The following is a 27,598-nucleotide window of genomic DNA, read 5'->3' on the forward strand; positions in this document are numbered from 1 at the left end:
CAGTGTCTTATTATCTCTTGTCTCCAGGCCTTCACACATGCTACTCCCCCATCTCCATCTCTCAAACCTTCAGTTCATCTCACAAATCCTACTTACCTCTGCCCACAGATTACTTCTTCCAGAAGCTGTCCCCTGCCTTTCTATGCCTCCAGTCTGTGTGCTTCCAGAGCATATTTTTCAGCATCCACGGAGCATTTTGTAGCATGTTATCTGTATTACTTGTATTCCATGCCAGACTGATAGCTACTTGAGGTCAGAGCAATGTTGTTCCCACACCTAGCACATTTCTGAAACATAGAAGCTGCTTATAAATATTTGTGGAAGGAGGAAAAGGCTAATGGAAGAAGGGAAGGAGAAATATTAAAAATATAATATGCCAAGCAAGCAAAACACAGAGTAGTATGAAGCAATAATGCAACAGAAATCTAAGAGGAATCTGTGCTTTAACTTGACTACTCTGTTTCTTAATAAAAGTTATACCTGCTCATTTGGGGAAAACAATTCTGATCATATGTACAGGTATTAAAAAATTTTTGCATTAACTTTTCATTTCAATATGCTTTCCAACCCTCAAAGCCAATATTGCAGGACATCTGAAAATTAAATCTCACTGTATATATTTCTCAGAGACCACAAGAGAAAAAAAGAAGACCACTGAGGCAATGGCAGATGGCACGGTTAAATCCTCATATCTTAAAAGGCAAAATTCTATTCATCAACATTTTTGATAACAGTAAATTTAATAATTTAAATAAGATCATAGTAAAATATAACAGTTTTTAAGGATAACTATAATACCAGGTATAGATCAGTATTCAGTAAATCCTTTTAGATTGTTAATTTTTAAGTAAAAATCATTTTGAGTAAATAAACTCACCCAGTTACTTATCTACAGACTTAAAATTAGAATACCTCACTGAAAATTGTTTTTGAAAGACATTGCCTGAAATCAGAATATAAGTTTGTAATTGTGAAAGGAAAGGAAATCCTGGACTTAAGAGGCAAGGGAATAATATATATGCAGAAATATGGAAAGGTATGTGTTATAGATTTAAAAGTCAGAAAATACAGTGGTGTTAACACTAAGCAAAATTATGTATATACACAATAAAAATAGAAAATAGTATAGGGGCACCTGGGTGGCTTGGTGATTGACTGTCTGACTACAGCTCAGGGTGTGATCCCAGGGTCCCGGATAGAGTCCAGCATCGGGCTCCCTGCAGGGAGCCTGCTTCTCCCTCTGCCTATGTCTCTGCCTCTCTCTCTCTGTGTCTCTCATGAATAAATAAATAAAATCTTAATTAAAAAATTTTTAAAAAGAAAAGAAAATGTCATGCAACAAAGCCTTCATCAAAACTGCATTGAAAATGTGGAGATTTTTGTGTAAGTACTTAAATTGGGATGAGGGTACCTTCTGTTTCCTTCTCCACTTATCTACAAATAATATGCCAGGCCCAGTTGTTGGGGCGGGGGGGGGGGGGGGGGGGGGGCGGGGATGCCAGAAAACAATTCTTTGTCTTAAAGTGAGTTTCTGGGTAGTGTGGGATAAACATGCAAACCACTTTAGAGCTATGATGAGAATTGTAATGGATATGCACATATGCTGTGGGAACACAAAGGAAGGATTTTGTTCTATCCTTTTTCATCCCCTGGGGAGGCCGCTTTTTAGCTGAGTTTTGAAGCACCTGTGGGGGTTAACCCAGGAGAGGAATGAGATCTTCATAACCAATGAAAATAGAGGAGAGGTGAGAGGCATTAGTGGAGAGTCATTGAATGAGTTGGATGGGTTATGTTCAGATTTGAGTTTTATTATTCAGACCATAGAATAGAGGACTGTGTTGAAGGGTGCAAGAGTAGAGGTAGGGAGAACAGGAGGAAACCTTCCCAATTGAGTGAGAGATGAGAACTGTATAAATCAGTAAGATGGCATGGGCTCGAGAAATATTTAAGATGTACAATCTATAGACCTTGGATATTTTCTTTTTTTTTTAAGACTTTATTTATTTATTTATTTATTTATTTATTTATTTATTTATTTAAGAATGAATGAATGAAAATACAAGGAGGGGCAGAGGGAAAGGGAGAAACAGATTCCCCGCTGAGCAGACAGCCCAACACAGAGCTCCATCCTAGGACCTTGGGATCATGACCTGAGCTGAAAGCAGACACTTTACCACTGAGCCACCAGGTGCCCCAACATTCCATTTTCTAATGTGGATGACTGTAAGAATCCTTGTACCAACTGAGGGCAGCCTGGGTGGCTCAGCCATTTAGTGCCGCCTTCAGCCCAGGGTGTGATCCTAGAGACCCAGGATCGAGTCCCAGGTCGGGCTCCCTGCATGGAGCCTGCCTCTCCCTCTGCCTGTGTCTCTGCCTCTCTCTCTCTCTCTCTCTCTCTCCCTTATAAATAAATAAATAAATAAATAAATAAATAAATAAATAAATAAAATCTTTAACAACAACAACAACAAAAAAGAATCCTTGTACCAACTGAGAGCAGGGATACCTAGGCCAGGAAGGTGATCTCCTTAGTGTAGAAGCAAGTCTTATGTATATCTATCTGCATAGGCAAACTCAATGTAATGTGCATGCTTGGGATGTGTAACATGTATGTGCCAGTTCATTTCACTTTTCAAAGCATGGAAGTGCTATTATTCCAGATGCTTTCTTGAGCCTTTCAGGACTAATAAAATTTAAGGACAGTAGGATTATAAGATAATACTAGAATTCAGGAGGCATTTTTTTTAACTCCAAAAATTTATTTACCCTATAAGCTTTTCATTCTCCCGTATCTTTTTTATAATTGAAGTATAGTTGACATGTAATGTTAGTTTCAGATGTACAACATAGTCATCCCACAAGTCTGTGGTTATGTTGTGCTCACCACAAGTGTAGTCCCATCTGTCAACACACACTATTACATACCAGTGACTATATTTCCTATGCTGTCTGTACTTTTCATCTCTTATTCATTCGATAACTGGAAGTCTGTATCTCTCACTCCCCTTCACCCATTTTGCCCATCCCTCCATCACCCTTTTCCCCTTACTATCTTTTTTGTCATATTTTTAACTTGCCAGGAGATATCATATAAAAATAGTATGTTTGATGTGATTTCTTGATTCTTATGACACAGAATTCTAAGAGTTATGTGTTTTTTAGGGTGCTTTTAAGACCATGGACCTGAATCGTGTCATCAGCCTCCTTGAAAAGACTGATAAAGTAAGCTTTGAAAGAAAAATTCTCTATTACTTATAAACTGTGATTTCCCTGAAAAGTAACATGTATTCCCCCAAAATAAGTCTTGTTTCTTTCTTTTTGTTGAAAACATTTCAAATAGTAAGTGCCTTATATTAAAAGGTTGTTTAAATAAGTTAGTAGGAATGTATTTAACCTGGTAGGGAGGCTGGAGGAGGAGATTAGATTTGGTTTTATATAATGGACATATCAATGGTGGATATAAACAGAAGGAATCATAAGAATAAAGGAAGACTCTTCTAGCCTTTACAAACTGCTTGTTACCAAGTAGGATGTGGGGAGTAAGGGTAGAAAAAGCATATCATTATGTACTAAATTTCTCTGATATGAAATCTGTGTGTGTGTGTGTGTGTGTATATATACATATATACATGTATATATGTATATATACACTCATACATTATTGATAAATGATCTATTTTGAGAGGAATCTTACACAGAATGGAATGGAGATGAAATTATTTCCAATAAGATTCAAACTGGAGAGTTTAGGCATTGAGGGAAAGGATAACAAATGTATTTCATGCATACCACACTGTCCTGACGTTACTCAAGAATCAACTTTGAGTGCCTAAAAATCAGCACAAAGTATAAAATTACTACAGGATGAAGATTGCATACTTTTAATATGTGGAAAATGGGTTGATCATGTTAGAGCCAATCAAAACAAAACAATGCCTAGTGATTAGTAGGCACAAAAATTTAGTCATTGTTTTAATATTTTTTAGTCTCTACATTTTAACATAGAGAAAAAGCACAATAAAAATAATGGATGTCTTGCTGGCTGTGTTTGCCATGCAAATTATGTTTAATTTTGAATATATTTGCATTTTAGAAAAAGAAAAATAAGAAAAAGAAAATTACTAGTTGAAAACTCAGCTCCTACTACTTGTTAAATAAAGGTAGACCAAAAAAAAAAAAAAGTATAAAAAAAATTGCTACAGCTTCTTACAAAGGATTTAAGAATTTTAAAAGGACAGAGTTATTCAGTTATAAAAACAAACACATCACTGTATTGAATTTTGTTTTAATTGGCTGAAGATGTTTGTGCCATTTACTGGGCGTAACTTAAAAGTTAAAAATACAATTTCTGCAACCAAATTGCCAAATTTGACTCTTAACATTGCCCCTTATTAGCTGGGTGTCTTTGGACAATGTAGTGTTTCAGCTTGAGTTTCTTGTTTTGGAAAAGAGAGATAGTAAAGGTACCTTCCAAGTAAGGTTGTTTTAAAAATTAATTAAATATCATGTATCTATAGTGCATATATGGTACAGGTCATAGAAAAATGCTCAGCAAATTCACGTATTTTTAATATTATTTCTGGAAACAAATGCTGCTTTTATATTAACTTAGTTTTGATTCTCAATTTACCAATCAAATGTAAATGGTACATTTATTTTTACCTTCACTGTTTATTTTCTAATGCTTACAAAATAATATAGTAATTTAAAAATTACTTGATAATTTTAATGTCTACTTTCTACATTAAAATTTCTTTTTTAAATCTCAGCGGATTTAATAGCACAAAAGAACTAAAATAGATAACTCGTTTTAGGATGATTTAGAAGAAAAACAACTTAAATCTGTCAAGAAACTGGTGCAGTGTTATCAGAATGGACTTGTATCCTTTATATATATATGTATGTATGTATGTTTCATTTACCCTGAAATGGGAGAATTTTTATTAGAAAATGTATTAGTTCCCTCTTGCTGCTGTAATAAATGACCACAAACTTAGTGCCACAAAACAGCTTAAAGTTTTTGTCTTGTAATCCAAGAGGTCAGAAGTCCAAAATCAGCCTCACTGGGCTAAAGTAAAGATTTTGACTGTGCTAGTGCCTTCTGAAGGCTCTTGAGGTGAATTCCCATTGTTGCTTTTCCCAGTTTCTAAGGTGGCCAGCATTTCTTGGCTCATGGCCCCTTCCTCAAAGTAGCATCTATTTCACCTGTGCTTCTATGGTCATACCTCTGATCCTCTCCTACCTTTCTCTTTCTTATGTAGGAAGGATCCCTGTGATTACTGTGGGCCTATCTGGATATCTGGGATAACTTTCCCATCTTAAGATTGTTAATTTAATCACATCTGAAAAGTCCCTTTGCCATGTAAAGTAACATATTCACAAGTTCTGGAAGTTAGGATATAGACATCTTTGGGGCAGGCCATTGTTCTGTCTATCACAGAAAATGTCTAATATTTTGTGTTTTTCAAAGAATTATATTTTTCATTTTTCAGAGAATATAAAATTGAAGAAACAGCAATTAACTCTGTGCAGATAATGGAAATTTTTGTATACTTAGACAGTGGATATAGTTAGGGAAGCCAAGTCAAAGTCTTGTTTCTACCACTTTACTTGATTTATTTATACTATTGATAAAATTCTTAACTTCTCCACCCTTATAAAATGGGAATAACAGTACCTTATGAGGTTGTTAGGAAGACTAGATGAGATAATACATGTAAGTGCTTGATAACCTACAACATACTATATAAATATGTTATCCCCACTGTATATACCACCCTGATCAGAATATATGGAAACCAGTGCAATTCAAAACCATCTGTGCTTAAGAACCAGTTTATTGTTGGGGTGTCGTTGTTGTTGTTATAATAATCTTTGCATATATTAGCTATTACAGAAGCCAATACAGTTGTCACAGGAAACTCTCACTTTCTGTAGTCATATTACCATAGACTGGGAACACTGGATTCGAGAACTGGCAGTGGTTCATAGAGCACCCCTTCAGTAGTATTGATCTCTATGGTTTCCAAAAGTTGTCCAGCCTTGTCTAAGGAAGATACGTCTCTAATAATAGCTTGTTTCAGTGTTTCAAACATATTGAGGCTCCCATTTAGGGAAAGGGGCCTAAAAATTTTATTTTAATTCTTTTCTAGCCTTATTTTAGCCTTCTTTTATATGGATTTGTTGAGTCCATCAGTTACCTAATGACGTGTGGATATCAAGCATTATTTCCTGGTAGCCAAAAAAGTCTACTAGCAAGTGATTTCTTTCCCTATATTAACCTGATACCTCAAGTCTTCCATCTATTCTTCTTCAGGTTAGAAAGTTGGTGGCAAATAGCTCTATTTTTTTTTTTTCAAAGTAGGCTCCATGCTGGAGCTCGAACTCACAACCCTGAGATAGATACCTGAGCTGAGATCAAGAGTCAGACTTGATTAACCAACTGTGCCACCTTGGTGCCCCCAAATGGATCTATTTCTGAAGGCCTTTAGTAGACTGGCTTTACAGATGATAAGACATAAAGCAAAGATAAGTTAGAGAAGTATCTTGGAGATTTGTACTCTAATATAATCAGCTTTCCCATCTTTTCCTAAGAAGCTCCTAGAAAGAGACTAGAAGGGATAGGATTCAACCAAAGAAGTATGTCACAACTATCATGTTTCCTTGGCTATAAAAGAAAATCTGTGAAGTTTGCCTATGTACCAGTTGGGTTTTTTTAAACAGATAAAAAGTGCTGTTACCACAAGATTTAGAGAAGATAATTTTCGCTTTTATACTAGTTTTAAATGAAAATAAATCTCAGGTTATACCTTAAAAGCAAGAAAATGCATCTGAATAACATTAATAAAATAAAGTAAGGTAGGTTTGGGTTGTTTATTCTGGAGCAGTGTATGTTTTGTGTGTGAGTGGGGGAAAGACAAAGGATAAAAGTGAACCATTAACTTTTCTCACCGTGTTATTACCTTACTGTCAGTAGTAAGGTATTGAACTCCTGAACCCATGGTATAGTGGTTGGTAATCAAATTCTAAAGACAGGGTGAGAAGAGAAAACAGTATTTTGAATAAAAGTTTACTAAGACAAAAATGAAATAATGTTCCTAAAAAATATGATTCTAAGTTTTCTTATTTAGTCTTCAAAATTAGTATAATTAAAGCAGTGTCAACCACATTTAACAGATGGAATTCTATAGACTTTCTTGACAGAACTGCTATAAAGAATATGCTAATGAATAGTAATTTTAATTTTATTTCTTAACTAAAAATATTAAAGCCCCTAAGGGATTTAGCCCAAATATTTAAAATTTTGAATCTATGTGCAGAAAAAATTGAAAACCAGCCCCATTTTATAGAATCTGCATTTAACATCCTAAAATTATGTAGGTAAGTTGCTTTTCTTTATTTTATATTAGCACACAGTATTTTATTATGTTTTATTTTGTATTGTTATGTGGTATGGTAAAGTGATACTCAGAAAACTTCACTAGATCACTTGATTTTAATTGATATTTCAAAGGTAGTCAATTTTATTGTACTCCAAGATTGCTAACCACAAGATATTAAACTGTAAATATGTTAAAATGTTTTGTCAAAATAAGTTGCTGTCAAGTGAACAACAAATGTGAGATGAAGCAAGAAATTGTGATTTTTTTTTTTAGAGAGAATTTTTTTTAAAATTTATGAACAGGGCAGCCCCGGTGGCGCAGCAGTTTAGCGCTGCCTGCGGCCCGGGGTGTGATCCTGGAGACCTGAGATCGAGTCCCACGTGAGGCTTTCTGCATGGAGCCTGCTTCTCCCTCTGCCTGTGTCTCTACCTCTCTCTTGCTCTCTCTGAATGAATAAATAAATCTTAAAAAAAAAAAATATGAACACTGCTTAATAATTTGTCTAGTTTTTTTCTCTCTGTAGAAAATTTGACTCCAAGATATATTAAGTTCTAAGTCATCTATGTCACCAATTATTTTTTGGTATATATTTTTTAAATGTAAATGAGGGGTCAGCATTATAAAATAAATATACCTATACTCCATATTATTGTTTCTCCAACCATTTGGGGGGACTGGGGATATATTCACAGCTTGTTTGTTGCCAAGTAGTAGCTAATCAAGATATACATTAAAATATCCATCTTTAGTTTTCAATATAATATAGTAGAGGAGATTTCTTAAAGTAGGAATAAACTTTTCCATTAATTTAACGTTCTAAATCTTTCTACTAATTTAGCTTTTTAAATAGCATGTTTCTTTTAGTATACAAATAATATTAGTAGAACTATGTATACATGGTAGTTTTAATTCTTTTAGAGTTAGTAGTAGTAACATTTAAAGATTTTATAACTATATACACTTAATTTTTTAGGTATCTGAATAAATAGTCAAAAATAATGTATTGAATGCCTTTGCTATGCCTTACTTTTTAATACAGACCATGAAAAATAAATTATAGCTCTGGTGCTTTCAAGGAACTTTTATGTACTAATTAGAAATTATTATTATATTGATGTGAGATTATATTGTTATCATTTCAAATTTCTCAAGTCCTAGAATACCAGGCCTATAAGCATTACTTTCAGTAATGCCAGTAATGAGCTCCACCAAGAACTGATTCTCTGTTAAAGCTGTGATTGAATGTGTCCTCACATAAAATGACAGACTTTTTTTTTTCTTTTTTAAAGATTTCATTTATTTATTCATTCATGAAAGAGAGAGCAAGAGAGGCAGAGACACAGGCAGAGGGAGAAGCAGGCTCCTGGGACTCGATCCTGGGTCTCCAGGATCAGGCCCTAAGCTGAAGGCGGCACTAAACCGCTGAGCCACCTGGGCTGCCCAAATGACAGACTTCATTTGAATTGCACTCTTCACTTTTGAATTGCACTCTTCACTTTCCCTCATATTTCATAATTATTCATTTTATTTCATTTTTTTCTCCTTTCCTAATTTCTTCTTTCATCCTGCATTTCTCTATACCTCACCTCATTTGATTCCCTTCTTAAGACATTTTTGGGAGATAAAAACATTGAAAATAAATAATAAAACATAGCCTTTCTGTTTTGTCTTCTATGTAGTATGTTTTCTCACTACATCAGAAGTATAATTCATATTATTTTCATGACCTTTTGTGGGGGGATCTCTTCTAGTGCTTTATCTTTTAGGTTGTTTCCTTTAATAGAAAAGGAAAAAGTTTGAGGATGAGAAGTAATTTTGGAGTTTTTCACTTTAGAGATCCAACAATGAGGTGGATACCAAATAATAAGTATTGGTTCCAAATGAAAAATTCTAACACTGAAGAGTGAACCTCCCTGGGGATGCCTGGGTGGCTCAGTGGTTGAGCGTCTGCCTTTGGCTGAGGGCGTCATCCTGGGGTCTGGGGATCAAGTCCCACGTTGGGCTCCCCGCAGAGATCCTGCTTCTCCCTCTGTCTGTGTCTCTGCCTCTCTGTCTGTGTCTTTATTCTCATGAATAAATAAATCTTTTTAAAAAAATTAACCTCTCTGGCATTTATAAAATTGTCCTTTTCGTAGCTTGCCCTTGAAGTATCTTTACATTTTTCTTGAAAAATATGAATTAAAAGTCCTACAAAGAAGATATACTTTTATATAGTACAAGAGGTTCAAATTTTGGAACCCATGGAATACCAAAATAGTCCATATTTTGTATTTAAGAAATAACTTTTATCTCCCCTTTGACATTCAGTCTAATAACCTAGGTTTGAAACCTGTCTTTTATGATTTTTAAATAAATTATTTTCAAATAATTTTGAATATAGTAGCTGTGGAATATAATTCAAATATAATTAATATTTATTATTACATTTTTTATTTATATGGTGTTGCAAGATGGTTTTCTTAACCCTTGCCTTTTATGTCCATCTTTCTTCATTTTTATAAGCCTAATCTACCTTCTTTTTGGTCAGTTAGTTAGAAACACAAAAATTTTTTGATAGTTGCCAATTTTCCCAGGGCTACACAATAGGCTATTATCCTCATTTTATTCTTTAGAAAGGAAATTTTCCCCAAGTTTGCAAATGATGGTTCATTTAAGGACTTCCTTAAACATAACTCATGTGTTTTTCATTCCTATTGAAGCTTGCCATTTTTGAAAAAGAAAGTATCAGATGAAATAACATATGCTGAAGACGCTGCTAATTCAATTGCGCTTCTGGGTGAGTTAAGATTTCTTTAAGATAGAGGAGAGGGGTATAGTATATGACAGGCCCTACTGACAAGAAAGAAATATCTCTGTCACTAAGTTTTAGAGTACTCCAAATGTAGGTTCTTTTCTTGTTTCTGGTTGGGAATTAATCATAGTGTGCTTATGATAATTTTTGCATCATTTTTCACTCATGTGTTTTATTATACTAAAATTCTGTGTTCCTTAATTGAAGGACTGGCAAATGCTGATTTGTCTTGATGTTATTTCATTTATTGAAATATTTAACTTTTTGGTAAATCAGAAGTATATGTACCTCTCAATAATCACAAAAATGTTTTCAACATTAAACTAATAATTGCTAGAATCTAATTAATTGCTAGTCATTGAGATCCAAATTGTTCATTAAATAATTTAAAATTTTAAATAAAATCATGAAATGGTGAGATAATAATCCTTTTGTATCTAAGTAAGTTTCATAGTCTTTGAGGGTAGATATTCTGGGAGAAATTATTATGGCCTAGGATGGAAAAGATGTCAAGAAAATTATATAAACATGAGGTGTTTGATAAATGACTGCAAGGAGCAAGCAGGCTAGAAACTAACTGGAAACTTTAATTCAGTGAATGTCATTGGTGGAAATTTACAATGGGAAGCCAACCCAAAAGAGGACACGATCATATTAATGGATAAAAGATGTAGGTTTGGTTAATAACCTTAAAAAACATCTCTGTTGCCCTTACTATTCTAAAATTTTGCCTTTAAGAGTGTTGGCAGGCATTTGTGTGATAAATATATGGCTCTTACTGTCAGTCTGCTCTTTGCTGAGTAACTGCTTGCTTGTCTTGAAGGAAGTATGAACTCTTAGCTTAAAATGAGCTCCTTTCACTGATTATTGGCTGCATGTACTACTTTTCTGACCCTTATTAATTACTGGAAACATGAGTTTAAACTAAAGTAATTATATAGAGTATAAAGGGTTGAACAAAAGCTGTTCATTTTTACTAATAACTTCCAGTTTCTACTATGTAATAGTAAATCATATTACTTTTTCTTTTAAGTGATTTATTTCTGATTCAAGAATAGGATTTTGGAAATGTATGAGGGAAAAAGTTGGTATTCTGTCCTGAGGTTATAAAACATAAAACTGTGAAAAATGATCTAAACTTACAAGAACTAAAAGGGTAGAGAAGCAGATGAGAAATCTTAGAATTTCCCATAAACTTGAACGTTTCCTTAGTTTTGTTGGAAAATTTTAGTTGTTCCTGTTGACTAAACTTTTCCAGAACAGTGATTTTTCAACATCAAAGGAAGTATTCAAAAAAATTAAGGGAGTCTTCTTGAAACTCTCTTTTTGTTTTCCCCTTCTTTTTTAGTGGTGCTTTTTGCAGATAGATTCTCCTAAAACAAGGGTGTGGTTTTCCTATGTGCATCCTCCTTCTCTCCATTTTTGTACTCACTCACTGACCACTCTCAGAGGTGAAAATTATGCAAGTCCTAATGCAAAACACGAGTATGTCAGGAACACCTTGTTCTCTCTTTCCCTCACAGAATCCACCCAGATCTAGTTCAGCCCTGAAGCTGCATGCAGAGGATATGAATCATTTCCAGAATCTCACAGATCATTTTCAGATTCTCTTAAGGATTATAACTTATAGTTTATCAGAGCAAAAACAATCCAGTTTGAAGTATAGGCTGAAGCCAATTCAGAAATAATTTAGATATGCCTGAAAGGAACTTCCCTATCCTTCATTTCTACCAAGATAGCTTGAATATAAACCTATTATATGTAGGGCAAAGGCTGCCTAGAAACTCAGTCTTCCAGTCTGTCAGCAAATTGAAAAACAGCTCGCTTGGAACTTCTCTAAGCAAAGGATGCATTAATAGAGGCAACAAATTACTGATTCTCTAGTTAAGGAGAAAAATGCTAACCCACATCTTGCCAAAATAATAATAGTAACTTACTATATGCCAGATACTATTCTCATCTTTTTCTCATATTAACTCATTTAATCCCTACAGCAATCTTTAAAGTAGAAACTACTGTTATACATTTTATAGATGACAAACGTAAGACACAAGTTTACATAGGTAGGAAGTGACAGAACCAGTATTTAATCTTAAGCAGTCTGGTTCCAGCATTTATGTTATTCACCATTCTTTTTTCCTGGGAAGGAGAGACTGAGTTGAATGAGGGGCCAAATATTATAAGGATAGATCCAAGATATTTCACATTTGCATGTGTGTATGTGTATGCATGTATAAAATTACAGGGTCCAGTTTGAATTTCTAGTGAGGATATTTTTAATTGTATTACCAACACATTTAAATTTGCAAATAAACTTATGATAGTGTTATTAAATAGTATTCATTTCTCCTTTTGGCAGGTGAATTAATGAAAATACCGAATTCTGAATTGAGGATACAAATTTGTAAATGTATTGTTGACTTTTATCATGCAGAACCACCAAAGAAGCATATTACAGGTGAAGTTTTCTTTTTTTTTCTTTTTTTTTTTTTAAGATTTTATTTATTTATTCATGAGAGACACACAGAGAGAGGCAGAGACACAGGCAGAGGGAGAAGCAGGCTCCATGCAGGGAGCCCCATGTGGGACTCGACCCCAGGATCACACCCTGGGCCGAAGGCAGATGCTCAACCACTGAACCACCCAGGCGTCCTACAGGTGAAGTTTTCAATGGTCTTTTAGTAATAACTTATGTCTGTAAAACAATATTTTTTTCTCATTCTCTCTGAACTTGGAAAGACATTATGGGATTGATGCAGGCTGGCTAGGTCCAAAGACCCAGAGGTATTCCCACAGGACCAGCCAAAAGGGTCCTTGGTTTCATACAGGATAGGAATCAAACATGAGCCAAGTGGAAGTGAGAGCAGAGTTTATTGAAGATGTAAAGAGAGTGTAGATATGGACAGAGCCTCTGGAAGACTCAGAAAAGAAGAGCGAGTCTTGTCTTTGCTTGGGGCCTGTGGTTTTTATTGAGGATTGTGGTCAGATGCACATGTCTTCTCAGGCATCCAGGAACAGTGAGTCTTGTCTTTGCTTGGGGCCTGTGGTTTTTATTGAGGAGTGTGGTCAGATGCACATGTCTTCGCAAGCATCCAGAAACAGTAAGTATCTCCAGGGGTCTTGATGAGTCAGTGTTCTTGGAAAACATTATGATGACCCTACCCAGTTACTCTTTAAATATTTTCTATTCTGGGCAGCCCGAGTGGCTCAGCGGTTTAGCGCCGCCTTCAGCCCAGGGCATGATCCTGGAGACCTGGGATCAATTCCCACGTCAGGCTCTCTGCATGGAGCCTGCTTCTCCCTCTGCCTGTGTCTCTGCCTCTCTCTGTCTCTCTCCGTGTCTCTCATGAATAAATAAATAAAATCTTTTAAAAAATAAAATAAAATAAAATAAAATAAAATAAAAATAAATATTGTCTATTCTGCTGGAAGGCTCCAAAGAAATAATTAAATGCTTGACCTTTATAAGGAAGACATACATATTATATTACATATATTGTTATTTGCATGATTTTTTATTCTAAACTATTTATGACAATTTTAAAAGTCATACCCAAATTAGTTTAATTTTTATTATTATTAATTTTATTCAATACTATTAATATTATTAATTATTTTTCTAGCCTTTTTATGATTATTCCTAACATCTTTTCCATCCAATTATTTTTTTTATTTAGTTTGCCAACATGTAGTATAACACCCAGTGCTCATCCCATTAGGTACCCTCCTTAGTGCATGTCACCTAATCCCCCGTCCCCCCACTCACCTCCCTTTTTACAACTCTGTTTGTTTCCCAGAGTTATGAGTCTCTCATGGTTTGTCTTTCTAATTTTTCCCCAGTTTCTCTCCTTTCCATGACAGTCCCTTTCACTATTTCTTATATTCCACATATGAGTGAAACTATATGATGATTATCTTTCTCTGATTGAATTATTTCACTCAGCATAATACCCTCCAGTTCCATCCATGTCGAAGCAAATGGTGGGTATTCAGCTCTTCTGATGGCCGAGTAATATTCCATTGTATGTATATACCACATCTTCTTTATCCATTCATCTGTCGAAGGACATCATGGCTCCTTCCACGGTTTGGCTACTGTGTTCTACCCAATTAGATGTTAAATATCTAATGCTAATAATATTCTTAAAGGTTAGCAAGAAAGTTTTGCATGTTACTCCTTGGGATCTTAATATATCATGATAAAATGAGTCACACTAAAATGGATGGTATCATAATAAAGGGCACTTGCGCGTGGATGATATGTTATTTAGGACATAGTTCCTACCTTCATGGTTTCTGTTATATCAATCTTGGAAGAGCTAGAAGACATATATATTGAAGTTATTATGTTTCTTAAGAGAGGTGTAAATAAGACTGTAGCAGAAAGGAAGGATTACTTATGACTCAGGGAAAATGGAAAGACATCTGAAGTACAGAGTAAGGGGATTATTAAATGTCAGATTTGAATTATTGTTGAGATAGACAGGTAGAAGTATTTGTAGATAGTAGACATTGGATACTAAAAACAGACCACATATACAGGTTTGGAATTCATACAATTAGAGATTAAAGTTGAAGCTATTAGAATGGTTTGCCAGGAGATAAAGCATATAAACAACAAGGAACCAAGAATGGCAGCAGGGATAGTACCGATACTGACATGTGGGGAAAAAACGATCCACGAAATTGGCAGTGAAGGGAATTTCAAAGAGGAGAGAGAAAACCTAAAGACTGCCATATTTTGTGTGCCATTGAATGAAATGTTTGTTGAAGGAAGAAGTGGTCTAAGTGTCAAATACTATAGAGGCTTCTGTCATTGAGGAATGAAAATGTCAAATTAATATGGTATCTGAAAAGTTATAGTGAGCCTTTGGCAGATGTATTGCCGTGAAGTGATCAGGGCAGATACAGGATTGTCAGAGGACAATCAGAGCTCAACTGGTAGGAAGATCAAAGAAAGACATCTGGGTTTTGCTCTTTTTAATTTGTTTTAGGATAAGGGAAAGTGAAGTTTATAGACAGATGAACAAGAAGCTAGTAATTAAAAAATGGGAGGGCAAAGTCCTAAAGCATGAACAGAATGGAATTAGGAGAACAGGTCAACCTTAGCAAGATACAGGCAGTCTTCTTTAAGATAGAAAGGGAGACAAATTATGTCTGAGGTAAGGCAGAGGAGTTAAAGTGCAGAGAAGTGGGGCTGACCTTCATTTAACCAGGTTCCGAAAATTAGGAACTATAGGCAATGTTCTTCCTGTAACACCATAGGTTTTTAATGATAGGCATGGCTGGACATCTGGAACCACAGCTGAAAAGTTCTCTGTGGAACAACAGTGAGACATAGCCCTGAACACAGGAATCAAGTCCATGAGCCTTAATATTACTATATGCTTCCATAGAAATATAAATTTAATAGAAAAAGATGTAGGGATTATAAAAGTACATTTTGGTGCATCCATATGATAGACTAGTATGGAAATAAAAATCATGATTTGGAAAAATACAGAATGGGGAAAATCTTAAAAAATGTTTAGTGGCTGCAATAGAATATAAAATTCTGCATACAGTATATTGTTAAAATTATATGCATGCATTAAAAATATTAGCAAGAAATATACCAAAATGTTAATGCTGTTATCTCTTGATGGCTTAATTGCAGGTTTAATGGTTTAATTGATGGTTTAATTTCCTCATCATACTTTGTTTTCTTCTCCATACTCTTTAAATTCCTAAAGTGAGTACGTAGGGCATACCATAGAGAACCCATCCATCCGAGGAACGAACATGGCCTTGTCTAGTGCTAGAGATGAGATTCAGAAAGAACACAAATAGGCAGACTTCTCAGAACCATGGCAAAGTTAAAGAATCTATTTGGTTTCAAAAGTCAGAGTCTGGAAGTTAGATAATTGATATCACAAAGAGAGAAAATAGCTGAATCTCAGGTGGACAAGTACCCTCTGATGTTTATTTCATCTTCCTCATTTCATGTAGTCAGACAGGCACCTGTGTAATTATATCAAAAGAGGTAGTGTTTCTCATAGGGGCTAAGACAGAAGGAAATTCTTTTAAGATGTCACCAAGGGCAGCCCTGGTGGCTCAGCAGTTTAGCGCCACCTTCAGCCTAGGGCATGATCCTGGAATCCCGGGCTAAGTCCCGTGTCGGGCTCCCTGCATGGAACCTGCTTCTCCCTCTGCCTGTGTCTCTGCCTCTCTCTTTCTGTTTTTCATGAATAAATGAGTAAAATCTTTAAAAAAATATATGTGTCACCAAGAATCATACTTCCCCAAAATACCATTATATACTAGCATTATTCAAAATAGCATTATATTTTCACTTATTTCATTGTCCTATTACATCATCATTGTTCCTGGAAATCACTGAAGTAATGTATTGACATAGTGAAAACATTTAGTATTTGTAATCATGCCATTTTCCTTTATGAGAAAGCATTTCTACTGATAAATATTTTGTTCCTTTTTGGAATATAAGATATGTACCCCAGATCTGTGGTCCTATTTCAGATTTTACACCAGGGATCAGCAAACTATGGTCCCAGGGTAAAATTGCTCACTGTAAATAAAGGTATATCAGAACACAGCGACACCCATTTATTTTTGTATTCCTTATGCCTGTTTTTGTGCTATGGTAAGAGAGTTGAGTAGTCAACACAGAAGCCAGCCTTCCTGCAAAACCTGATATAGTCATTACCTGTCCTTTTATAGAAAAATTTTGCCTTTCCCTGTGCTATACCATTTTAAAATGCCATACACTTTTTTAAAAGTTGTTATTGCTGTTTAATAATAAATTACTCATTCCTTTGTCTGAACATAGATGATTACTATGTGAGATAACTGTACATATTTATTAACTAATTGTTATCAGGTTACCAGCAAGCAAGTTCATCATACAAGATTAAGATGGCTGAGGTTGGAGGATTGGCAAAAACAATGGTCCAGTCGTTGGGCTTACTTGAAAATCAGCTTGTTGAGAAACTTTGGGTACTTAAAGCTCTGCAACATCTCTCAACTTCTGGTTTGTATATCATTAAATTTAAATACTTCATTCTCAACTATTTTTGTTTCCATCCAACAGTCAAAACTATACAACATAAATAACTTTTAAATTTATTTTCAGAAGTTAATTGCACGTTAATGATGAAAGCACAAGCAGCCAGTGAAATCTGTGCTCACCTCAATGACCCAGATCCCTCTGGACAGCTTCTGTTTCGTTCATCAGAGATACTTTGGAATTTATTGGAAAAATCTTCAAAAGAAGAAATCATACAACAGCTTAGTAATTTGGAATGTTTGCTGTAAGTAAGTGGCTAGATGGGAATGTCTTTTAACCTTAAAATGATAGCCAGTAACATAACTAACATCTTTGTTTGAATTTGTGTTCAGTTAGGCTTTTGAATCATGTTATGACTATATTTCAGGACATAATTTTTATGCTGCAGTATAAATGCATCTGTGCAATAGCAAGCCATCTTTTTTCTATTTGGAAAGCTTTTAAAGTAGCTTGTTAACAAAACTAAATTATGTATTTGAATAAGTATAAAATAAATTAGACATTTAAAAGAACTATTTCATTTTTCCATTCAATAAACCTATTTTTTTTAAGTACTTAATCTCTTCCAGATATTGCAATAAGCATTCCAGTAAAATATAAGCAAGCCTTTAGGTTACTTATTCATTTTTCATCAAATAATTATTGTCTACTCTATGCCAACTTCAGAACTAGGCCTTAGAAATATAAATGAAACAATGCAGACATGGTCTCTGCTTTCATGGAATTTGCATTATGTTAGGAGATGGACAAGTAAACAGGCTGTGAAAGACTATCACAGGTGCTACATGTTCTCTAGAAGAGTGATTCAGCACACAAAACCCAACTGATTTAAACCATATAGGACACTTATGGGCATATATAACTACAAAGTCAAGGATAAAACTGGTTTCATGTGCAGTTGTATTCAAGGTACAGCAAATAACAGGATGTGGGTCTTCATTATCCCTGTCAGTCTTCTACTGTGTTGGCTTTATTCTCAAGCTCCACATGGTAATACCTCAGAAGTTTAGGTTCAAATCATCACAACCCCAAATCAAGCTGAAGAGAAGACTTGCTTTTCTGAAAGGTCAAAGAAAATTCTTCGAATTGAGTCCGTGTTGGTCCTGAGTGGTCTGAGTTGGCCATATGCCATTCCAGAATGAATTACCAGTGACAGAGAAATGCTCTGGCTAAAAGGAAGCTAAAAGTGTCTCCACAACACCAAACGCAGGGAAAAAATAAATGCGTAAATAAAAAATAAGGGTACTGTTATCATAAGAAGGGCAACTGAGGGGCACCTTGCTGGGTCAGTCGGTAGAGCATGTGACTTTTGATCTCGGGGTTGTGAGTTCAAACCCCCCCCCCCCCCCCGCATTGGATGTAGAGATTACTTAAATAAAATCTTAAAAAAGAAGAAGGGCAAGTGAGTGCTAGGAGGCAAAGCAACATGCCCATTTTACAGGGAACCTGACCCAGACTTGGAGAGTTAATAAGTATGTCCTAATGAACCCTAATTTGGTATGTGAATGATAAATATGAACTGGCAACACAGAAGAGTTTTTGCATTCAGAGAGCATCCTAGACAGGGGAACAGAAGTAAAATCAGAACTTAGAAAAAAAACTGTTAGAAATTTGATATATTAACAGCAGAAAATAGAATAGTGAGAGATGAAGCTAACAATGTTAGCAGGGACCGTAACATGAAAAGCTTGATAAGCCTTAGTAAGAAAGTAGGACTTTTTAATCCTAAGAACAATAAAAAAGCTTTTAAGTAATTAAAAATGGAAAATGACATGAATGAACTTTATTTTAGAGCAGTCACTATGCCCACCATTTGGATTGATGGATTCTTATCTGATGCAGATTTGAATCCTATGTAGAGGCAGATTTGGAAATGCAGTAAAGATTAGAAATACTTTGAAATGAGTAGTATAATATAAAAAAGGGAGATTTTGTTGCTAGACACTTAAGTAGCATTTGCATGGAAATATGATTTTAAAGATCTGATTTTACTTTCTAGGGCTTTGAAGGAAGTATTTAAAAATCTGTTTATGAGAGGTTTTAGTCATTATGATCGTCAGCTTAGAAATGACATATTAGTAATCACAACAATCATAGCTCAAAATCCTGGAGCACCAATGATTGTAAGTATGAGTCAAACTGAATTAATTTTAATTGTGGAAATAGTTGGTATGGGGGAAGGAGTCCTAAACTATGTTGTAATATTTCTGAACTTCATTGTGATACCAAGTTATGGTGTAATGTCTCTATGTTACCAGTAGTTCTGGCAGTTCTTTGCAACCTTTTGGAAACTTGAGATTCTAATCATAGTTTATGATTTACCTATGTATTTACCATTTATGATGCATTTCTTTCCTTACTGACGATACGAGTTTATACCTGGCATTTCTCTTTCACCTAAAGAATTTCCTTTACTATTTCTTATGTTGCAGATATACTGGCAGCTAATTGTCTTAGTTTCTTTCATCTGAAAATATCTTTAAAGCAGATTAATTATTGACATCTGTGTTCACAGAATGCAGAATTCTGAGTTGAATTAAAAGTTGATCTTTTAGCATTTTGATCTTTTAGCATCGTTCCAATGTCTTCTTGCCTACAGTGTTTCTGATAAGAAGTATTTGTTATTTCAAGTTGTTTCGCCATGGACAAAGTATCACTTTGCTTTCTGACTGGTTTTCAGGATTCTCACTCTACTTTTGATTTTCAGCAGTTTTACTATGATGTGCCAAGAAGTGATTTTTCTTTGTATTTATCCTGCTTGAGGTTCATTCATAGAGCTTCCTGAGTATGTAAATTGACTAAATTTAGAGACTTTTTGGTCATTATTCTTCAAGTATTTTTTCAGCCCCATTCTTTCTCTCTCTCCTCTTCTGTAATTCAGATTACATGTATGCTTGTCGTGAGGCTCCGTTCACTTTTTTCAATCATTTTTCTCTCTATTCTCCAGGTTGATCATTTGTATTGGTCTATGTATCTAAATTCATTGACTTTTTTTTCCCCTGTTCAGTCTGTTCTTAATCTCATCCAGTGCATTTTTATTTCAGATATTGTCATTTTTAGTTTTTTAATTTTTGTTTCCTTTTTATAACATTCCTATTTCTCTGCTGAAAGTTCCTGTCTTTCTGTTTATTATGAACATCTTTACTGTGGGTTCTGGTGTACTCTGAAAAGTACATATTCTTTCGTATTAATAGCATTTTGTGTGGCTACTCATCTCTGTGGTGAATGGCAGGTCAAATCCCAGTTCATTTCTTTTAGCCTTACCCGGGATGCTGGAGAGTCCCCTGCCCTGGGATAATTCAGGCACTAGTCAGAGACTTGGGAGTTTATACACAGAAATTGAAGTTCCCCTTCTGTGGCTCTCTCCTTTCTGGGATTTCTCCCTTCACTTTCCAGTAGCAATAGTTGCCCAGAGATTACCTCTGCCCTCTGAGTGTTCAAACCACTAAGATAACAGTGGTTTCCCCTGAGTTGTAGCATCCACACAAAGTGTGGACTAGGACCTGGCCTCAGTCTAAAAGCCATTTTTAAAAAAGGGAAACTCAGGCAGTGCCATCTTCAAAGTTCTGACTCCTTTCTAGTATCTGCTTTGTTTGAATCATAAAACAGTTGTTTTTATATTTTGCTCAGAGTTTATAATTGTTACTTGCAGGCAGGTTTCTTATATGAGCTACTCAGTCATCCCAGAAGCTCAGCCTCCCCATATTTTATAATGTAAAAATCACTGAATGATTGACATCTCCGAGGAGAGATCTTTGGCTATGATATTCACGTATCAGCCAATAAACTTTCTAAGTTGTATTTAAAGGAAATTTGTGAATGAAGGCCTCAACCCCATATCAGTGGTCATCAAATCATCCCAACAAAGAACAATCATAGAATTTATAATGTGTAAATAGGGCAACAATCCTATCTAGCTTTCTAGTTAAGGCTGCAATGTGTGGGTAGACCTGTATGTTTCTCTGGGAAGCCCCTGGTTAGTTAATAAATTTTCATTAGCATCCTTGCAAACATTCAGGTGAATTTTAGTAGTCAAATAACATCTTCACATTTAAAGAAACCATATGGATTCTAAAGCATAGGAATGTAACACTGTAAGCTCAAAAGCCTAGGCATTTGCCCCTCTAAATTCAAATAGGATATTTCTGTCAAGAATGAGTTCCCTCATGTTGAAATGTTTGCAATTCTGGTTATTCTTCAGGGCTTTTCATGTTAAGTAGGAACTGTTACCTCTTGACCAAAACTTTCACATTAATGAGAGTGGTTGGGGTCAAGTGAGAAGCAAGAGTGTTTAAGAAGAAAAGCTGTCAAAAATAACTGTATCTTTCTCCCTTATTTTGCCACTTAAAGGAACAGATAATGAATTACATAAGTAATCTGTAGTCTTAATACATTTTGGGTTCTTACCAAATTTTAAACAGCATCTTATAAAATATTCATAAGATAATGTAAAAATATTTCTTAGAACCAACAGAAGTTTATATTAAATAAATAACAAGTTTATCTGGCTATATGTTTCTTGCTTTCATCCCTTTCTATTATTAGCACTTTATGAATTCAAAAGAATAACAAGGGGAATCTGAAAAAGATAGGTAAATATTAGGTATATATAGCCATCTGTGATTTCTATCTAATTAAATCATCCTTCTGTGTATTTATATTAGGAATGTGGCTTTACCAGGGATTTGATTCTATTTGCAACCTTCAATGAAGGTAAAAACCATAAAACTTTCAACCTATGATTATCTTGATGAGTTTTATACATTATTTTAGCATTTATTTTCTTTTTTTCCCCCCTCACAGTAAAAAGTCAAAATCCTTTGGTAAAAGGTCTTAAGTTTTCTAATTCCTATGAAGATTTTGAGTTGAAGAAATTGCTTTTCAATATAATTGTGATCTTATGTAAAGATCTACCTACTATACAGGTAACAAAAAATAACCAAAATAAAAGCTAAAGTCTCACTTTGTTTTGTTTTTAACTTTATTTTTTTTAAGATTTCATTTATTTATTCATGAGAGACAGAGAGAAAGAGAGGCAGAGACACAGGCAGAGGGAGAAGCAGGCTCCATGCTTCTCCATCAGGAGCCTGATGTGGGACTTGATCCCAGAACTCCAGGATCACATCCCCGGCTGAAGGCAGGCGCTAAACCACTGAGCCACCAGGGCTGCCCAAGTGTCTCACTTTGTAATATAACTAAAAGTCATGACTGCAAATCTTTCATCAACTCCTATGTTTACCAGAGAATATAACTTATTGGCCAGAATGTCACCTTAAACTTTTTTTGCTTATCTGGTTAATTAACAGTGAATTTACCGAAATTTAAACCACATAAACCAAATAAAAGCAGGAGAGCCTTAGAGATTTATGTGTTTAGATCTCCTGAATAAGAAAATATAAAATGAAAGAAAATCCATACAGGGCCATCCAGCCTAATAGTCTACCTCTGACCAGGTTGTGGTTAAGGCTTTAGTCAGGCCAAATGAAATGTCATTTTCCAGCACTGTGATTCTGAATAGAATTGCTGTTTCATTTCTGTAAATTGCAGATATTCTTAGTTTCAGAATGAGTAACAGCTACCTCATGGAATTATGAGGGTTAAAATAGCTCAGAATTTTTTGGTAATATCATTTTGAGGAGTACACATACATATATACATGTTAAAACATGCTCAGAGAAAGAAAAATTGTCTTTACAATGATAACATTATTTACATCAAAAATATGTACCTTGGGTGGCTCAGCGGTTTAGCGCCACCTTCAGCCCAGGGCGTGATCCTGGAGACCCAGGATCGAGTCCCACGTTGGGCTCCCTGCATGGAGCCTGCTTCTCCCTCTGCCTGTGTCTCTGCCTCTCTCTCTCTCTCTCTCTCTTTCTCATGAATAAATAAATAAAATATTTTTTTAAAAATATGTACCTATAGAACCTAAATGTATTTTATGCCAGATATCACTCCTTGAAACGCCAGATATCACCCCTTGAAATATGTTTTTATTAGAACAGTGGAGCATTATATAACTATTAAAATGATAGCTATGGAAACAAAATGTACACTACAGTCTATAAACCAATTTTAGTTGACAACAGAGTCAAATGGCATAAAGACTATGGTGAGCTTCTTAAAGCACTATGTAAGCAGTAGAATCAACTGATATTTTTTTTATGTCATATGTTTGTTGCCCAATAATAGTAGTGATAATATGTGTACTACTTGTAGAATATTTGTATAATTTCTGTTGCAAGTGCTTAAAAATTAGCCATAGTCATTATTTTGGATAAAATTGATTTTTTTTTTTTGTAGTATACAATAGAATCTGTGAAGAATTTTTTTTCAAAAAATGAAGGGAAGAAATAAATGCCAGCAGTTTATTTGCTCCAAATTTTCTGTTTTTGTGGTTTGATCATAAGTAGGAGCTAGATTACATATATAAGCCGCATAGACAAAAAAATTAACACTCATTTATATTATTGTCATTTGGAAAGTACATATCCTAGAAAGGGGGTCATAGCCAACTGGTTGTTTTTTGTTTTTGTTTTGTTTTAGTTTTGGTAGTTAATGTAGGGATCTTTAGGAAGGAATATTTTTTAAATGAACATAATAAAACATTACATTGGAAATCATTAAATATTCTTAGATTAAATAAAATTGTTTTAATTAGGTTTCTAACAAAGTACTTTTTGCCCTTTCTCATAGCTATTAATTGATGGCAAAGTTATTTTGGCTTTGTTTACCTATGTTAAAAAGCCTGAGAAACACAAAATAATTGAATGGTCTGCAGCACAGTATGAAGAATTACAACTGCATGCAATTGCCACTTTGTCATCAGTGGCTCCTTTATTAACAGAAGAATATATGCTGTGTCAGGGAAATGCTCGAGTCCTTGCATTTCTAGAATGGTGTGAGAGTGAAGGTGAGTCACACCTGTCAAAATTCTAGTCAAATGCTCTACCACTGAGATATCCCCCCAAAGGCAGAGACTCAACCACTGAACCACTCAGGTGCCCATCAAAATTGTAATTTATATATTTCAGCTGAACTCTCAATATATGCATAGAATAATAAATAAAATTAAGCAAAAAATAATAAAACTATAGATCTGGTTTCCTATGATTTTCAAGTATTTACATGTTGCTTTTCAGGAAAAAAAATCAGATTTCCTTTAAAGGCAGATACATTGGTAAATATCATAACTATAGTTGAGGCATACCTCTCAATAAAAAAAGTTCATTCATAAAACCTGATTTAAATTTTTGTATCATTAGGCTTATCCAACAATTATACTAAGTCCTGGAAATATTTTTAACTATGCATTCAGCAGATATTTGTTGATGTGTAGTAGGTACTAGATATTGTGTTAGTATATATTTATATTCAAAATAAATAAAATCCCTACCTTCATGGAACTTAAAATCCCCAGCCAGAAGTAATGATTACACATGTAGTCTACCAAATTAGCAGACTACCAATTTGTACAAATATTTTATTTCAATTCTCATCATTCTTAGGAAATAAGATGGTGTGTTTTTTTTTTTAATGTTTATAAGGGAGACACTGCAATCTTTTCTGGTAGTAATTTTGCTTTGGAAATAATTTTGTACGATACATTTTCAGTAGATCAAGAAAATCATATCCATGGGGAAGGAAAAAAATTATGGCTGATTTCTTTTATTGTTTAGTTTCTAATATGTGGAGTTAACTAAATTTTTCTTATTAAACTGCTGTGCATTAAATAAAACAATTCTTCCATCTATCCTTAATATCATTTATGTTTACAAAAGACTATGAAGTAAAAAAGGAAAATGTTGCCTAACATGAAGAAGTCTGATAGCTAACAGATATTGAGTACCTATTGTGATAGGCCTTAAACATCTTAAATTATTAACTCATTTAGTCCTCATAACAAATCTAGGGGTCGAAGGTACTATTACTGTCTCTGTTGTTTAGATGGGTAGAACTCAATCAAAAAAGTTAAATAACATGTTCTTGGTCACACAGGAAGTGTCAGATCCAGGATTGAGTACAGGCAGCCTAGCCCCAGAACCTACGTTTTTAACTCATACACAATACTCAGAACAGTATTTTCTGTAACTTTTTTTTTAGCTTTAAATATAAGGCTTCTTAAAAGAACCTTTTCAAAAAAGGCATATTATTGTAAAGAAAGGAAAACTCGCTATGCTGTTTATCAAGACCTACCATAAGCTATAATAATTTAAACTGTATGGTATAAGACAAGGAATAGACCAATGAAATAGAACATATGGGAGGTTGGCATTAACGGAGATAATATTGCTTTCTTTTTTTTTTAATTTTTTTATTGGAGTTCAATTTCCCAACATTTAGCATAACACCCAGTGCTCATCCTGCCAAGTGCCCCCCTCAGTGCCCATCACCCAGTCACCCCAACCCTCCACCCACCTCCCCTTCCACCACCCCTTGTTCGTTTCCCAGTTAGGTGTCTCTCATGTCACCCTCACTGATATTTTCATTCATCCTCTCTCCTTTCCCTTTATTCCCTTTCACTAATTTTGATTATATTGCTTTCAATGAAAATAAAAATAAGGTTCTTTCACCTTGTTAAAAAAAAAAACAAGTGCAAAATGAATTAAATCTCTAAATATGAAAAGTTAAGCTGTAAAAATCTTAGAAGAAAACATGGGAAAATATCCTTATGATAACAGGGTAGGGAAAAGACTTAACTTTTTTTAAAGATTTTATTTATTTATTCATGAGATACACACAAAGAGAGGCAGAGACACAGGCAGAGGGAGAAGCAGGCTTCCTGTGGGGAGCCCAAAGCAGGACTCAATCCCAGGACCCTGGAGCACACCCTGAGCCTAAGGCAGATGCTCAACCGCTGAGCCACCTAGGGTTCCCAGGAAAAGACTTTTAATAAAGACTAGAAGAGCTTAAGGTATACAGAAGATTAATACATTTAATAATGTAAAATTTAGAAATGCCTGTATGACTAAATCTGAATAAAATAGCAATCTACAAATCAAGAGAATACATTTCTGTCCCTGTGACTAAAGGATTAGGATCCAGGCTCATAAAGAATTCAAAAAGAAAATAACCCCACAAAGAATAGGGACTGTCAAGTTACAGACAAAATCTCAAATTAAAAAAAAAAATTAAGAGATGTTCAACCTTATTGGTAATCAGAGAAATGCAAATTAAGATAACAACTGTCATTTCCCATGTAACACACTGAATAGGATATCCTTGACTTTCAACTTAGAATGGACTATATTAAATGGGAAATGAATTGTAATTTCCCATTTAACAGACTGGGAAAAAATCTATTAGTCTTGTACATTCTATCCATATAACCACTTTGGGAAGCAATTTAAGGACTTTAGTAAAATTCAGTGTGAGAGGGGCACCTGGGTGACTCAGCCAGTTGAGTGTCTGCCTTAAGCTCAGGTCATCATCCTGGGGTCCTGGGATCAAGACATGCATCTGGGCTCCCTGCGCAGGGGGGAACCTGCTTCTCCCTCTCCCTTTTCCTGCCACTCCCCCTGCTTGTGCTCGTCCATGGTGTTAAATAAATAAAATCTTAAAAAAAAAAATTCAATGTGAGTGTACCTTATATGATTCTGGTATCACATGGGCAAAACCTTTCTCAGTGGGAATAAGAAGGTATAAACCAGAATGCTCATTGTACCAGAATGTTCACTATAGCAGTCTGTACTAGTGAATGGATAAACTGTGATTTATTTATAAAACGATTACTCAGGGGCACCTTAGCAGCTCAGTCTGTTAAGCATCTGACTCTTGCTTTCAGCTCAGGTCATGATCTTAGGATTGTAAAATTGAGCCCCACATCAGCCTCTGTGCTGGGCATGAAGCCTGCTTAAGATTCTCTCTCTCTCTCTCCCTCTCCCTCTGCTCCCTGCCCTCTAAAACAAACAAAATGAATGCTGAAAGTAATTAAATGATTTAGATTTGCTTGTGACAATGTAAATACTTTAAAAAACATAGTGTTGAATAACAGTAGCAAGTTACAAAAGATACACTATGATACATTTGAGTAAAATTTTAAAGCATATTCCTATTCTGGGAATAGAAGAAGGGAGGGATCCCTGGGTGGCGCAGCGGTTTAGCGCCTGCCTTTGGCCCAGGGCGTGATCCTGGAGACCCGGGATCGAATCCCACATCGGGCTCCCTGTGTATGGAGCCTGCTTCTCCCTCTGCCTGTGTCTCTGCCTCTCTCTCTCTCTCTGTGTGACTATCATAAATTAAAAAAAAAAAAAAAGGAATAGAAGAAGGGGAAAGGATAATATTTACTCTTGTAAAAAAAAGCAAATATGACAAAATTTTAGCATCTGTTTAAACTTAAGGGTAGATACATAAGGTATCTGA

General features: G+C 34.9%; 1 protein-coding gene across 4 annotated transcripts in view; it reads left to right on the top strand.

Moving 5' to 3' along the window:
• Positions 1-27,598, top strand: part of CFAP69 (cilia and flagella associated protein 69) — a 54,404-nt gene that overhangs the window by 7,314 nt on the left and 19,492 nt on the right. For 2 of the 4 annotated variants that reach the window (XM_026018669.2, XM_072764224.1), the window contains exons 2-12: positions 3,163-3,222; positions 4,815-4,880; positions 7,271-7,380; positions 10,082-10,158; positions 12,533-12,631; positions 17,054-17,203; positions 17,306-17,483; positions 19,239-19,362; positions 21,904-21,952; positions 22,043-22,164; positions 23,933-24,149. In XM_026018669.2, the coding sequence (XP_025874454.2) occupies positions 3,163-3,222; positions 4,815-4,880; positions 7,271-7,380; positions 10,082-10,158; positions 12,533-12,631; positions 17,054-17,203; positions 17,306-17,483; positions 19,239-19,362; positions 21,904-21,952; positions 22,043-22,164; positions 23,933-24,149 (1,252 nt within the window). Of the gene's footprint in view, positions 1-3,162; positions 3,223-4,769; positions 4,881-7,270; positions 7,381-10,081; positions 10,159-12,532; positions 12,632-17,053; positions 17,204-17,305; positions 17,484-19,238; positions 19,363-21,903; positions 21,953-22,042; positions 22,165-23,932; positions 24,150-27,598 lie in introns of those variants that run through there. The other 2 variants (XM_026018670.2, XM_072764225.1) reach the window with 2 other exon arrangements.

The sequence above is a fragment of the Vulpes vulpes genome, chromosome 7 (genome assembly GCF_048418805.1).
Source record: "Vulpes vulpes isolate BD-2025 chromosome 7, VulVul3, whole genome shotgun sequence".
In the NCBI taxonomy this organism is placed as follows: domain Eukaryota; kingdom Metazoa; phylum Chordata; class Mammalia; order Carnivora; family Canidae; genus Vulpes; species Vulpes vulpes.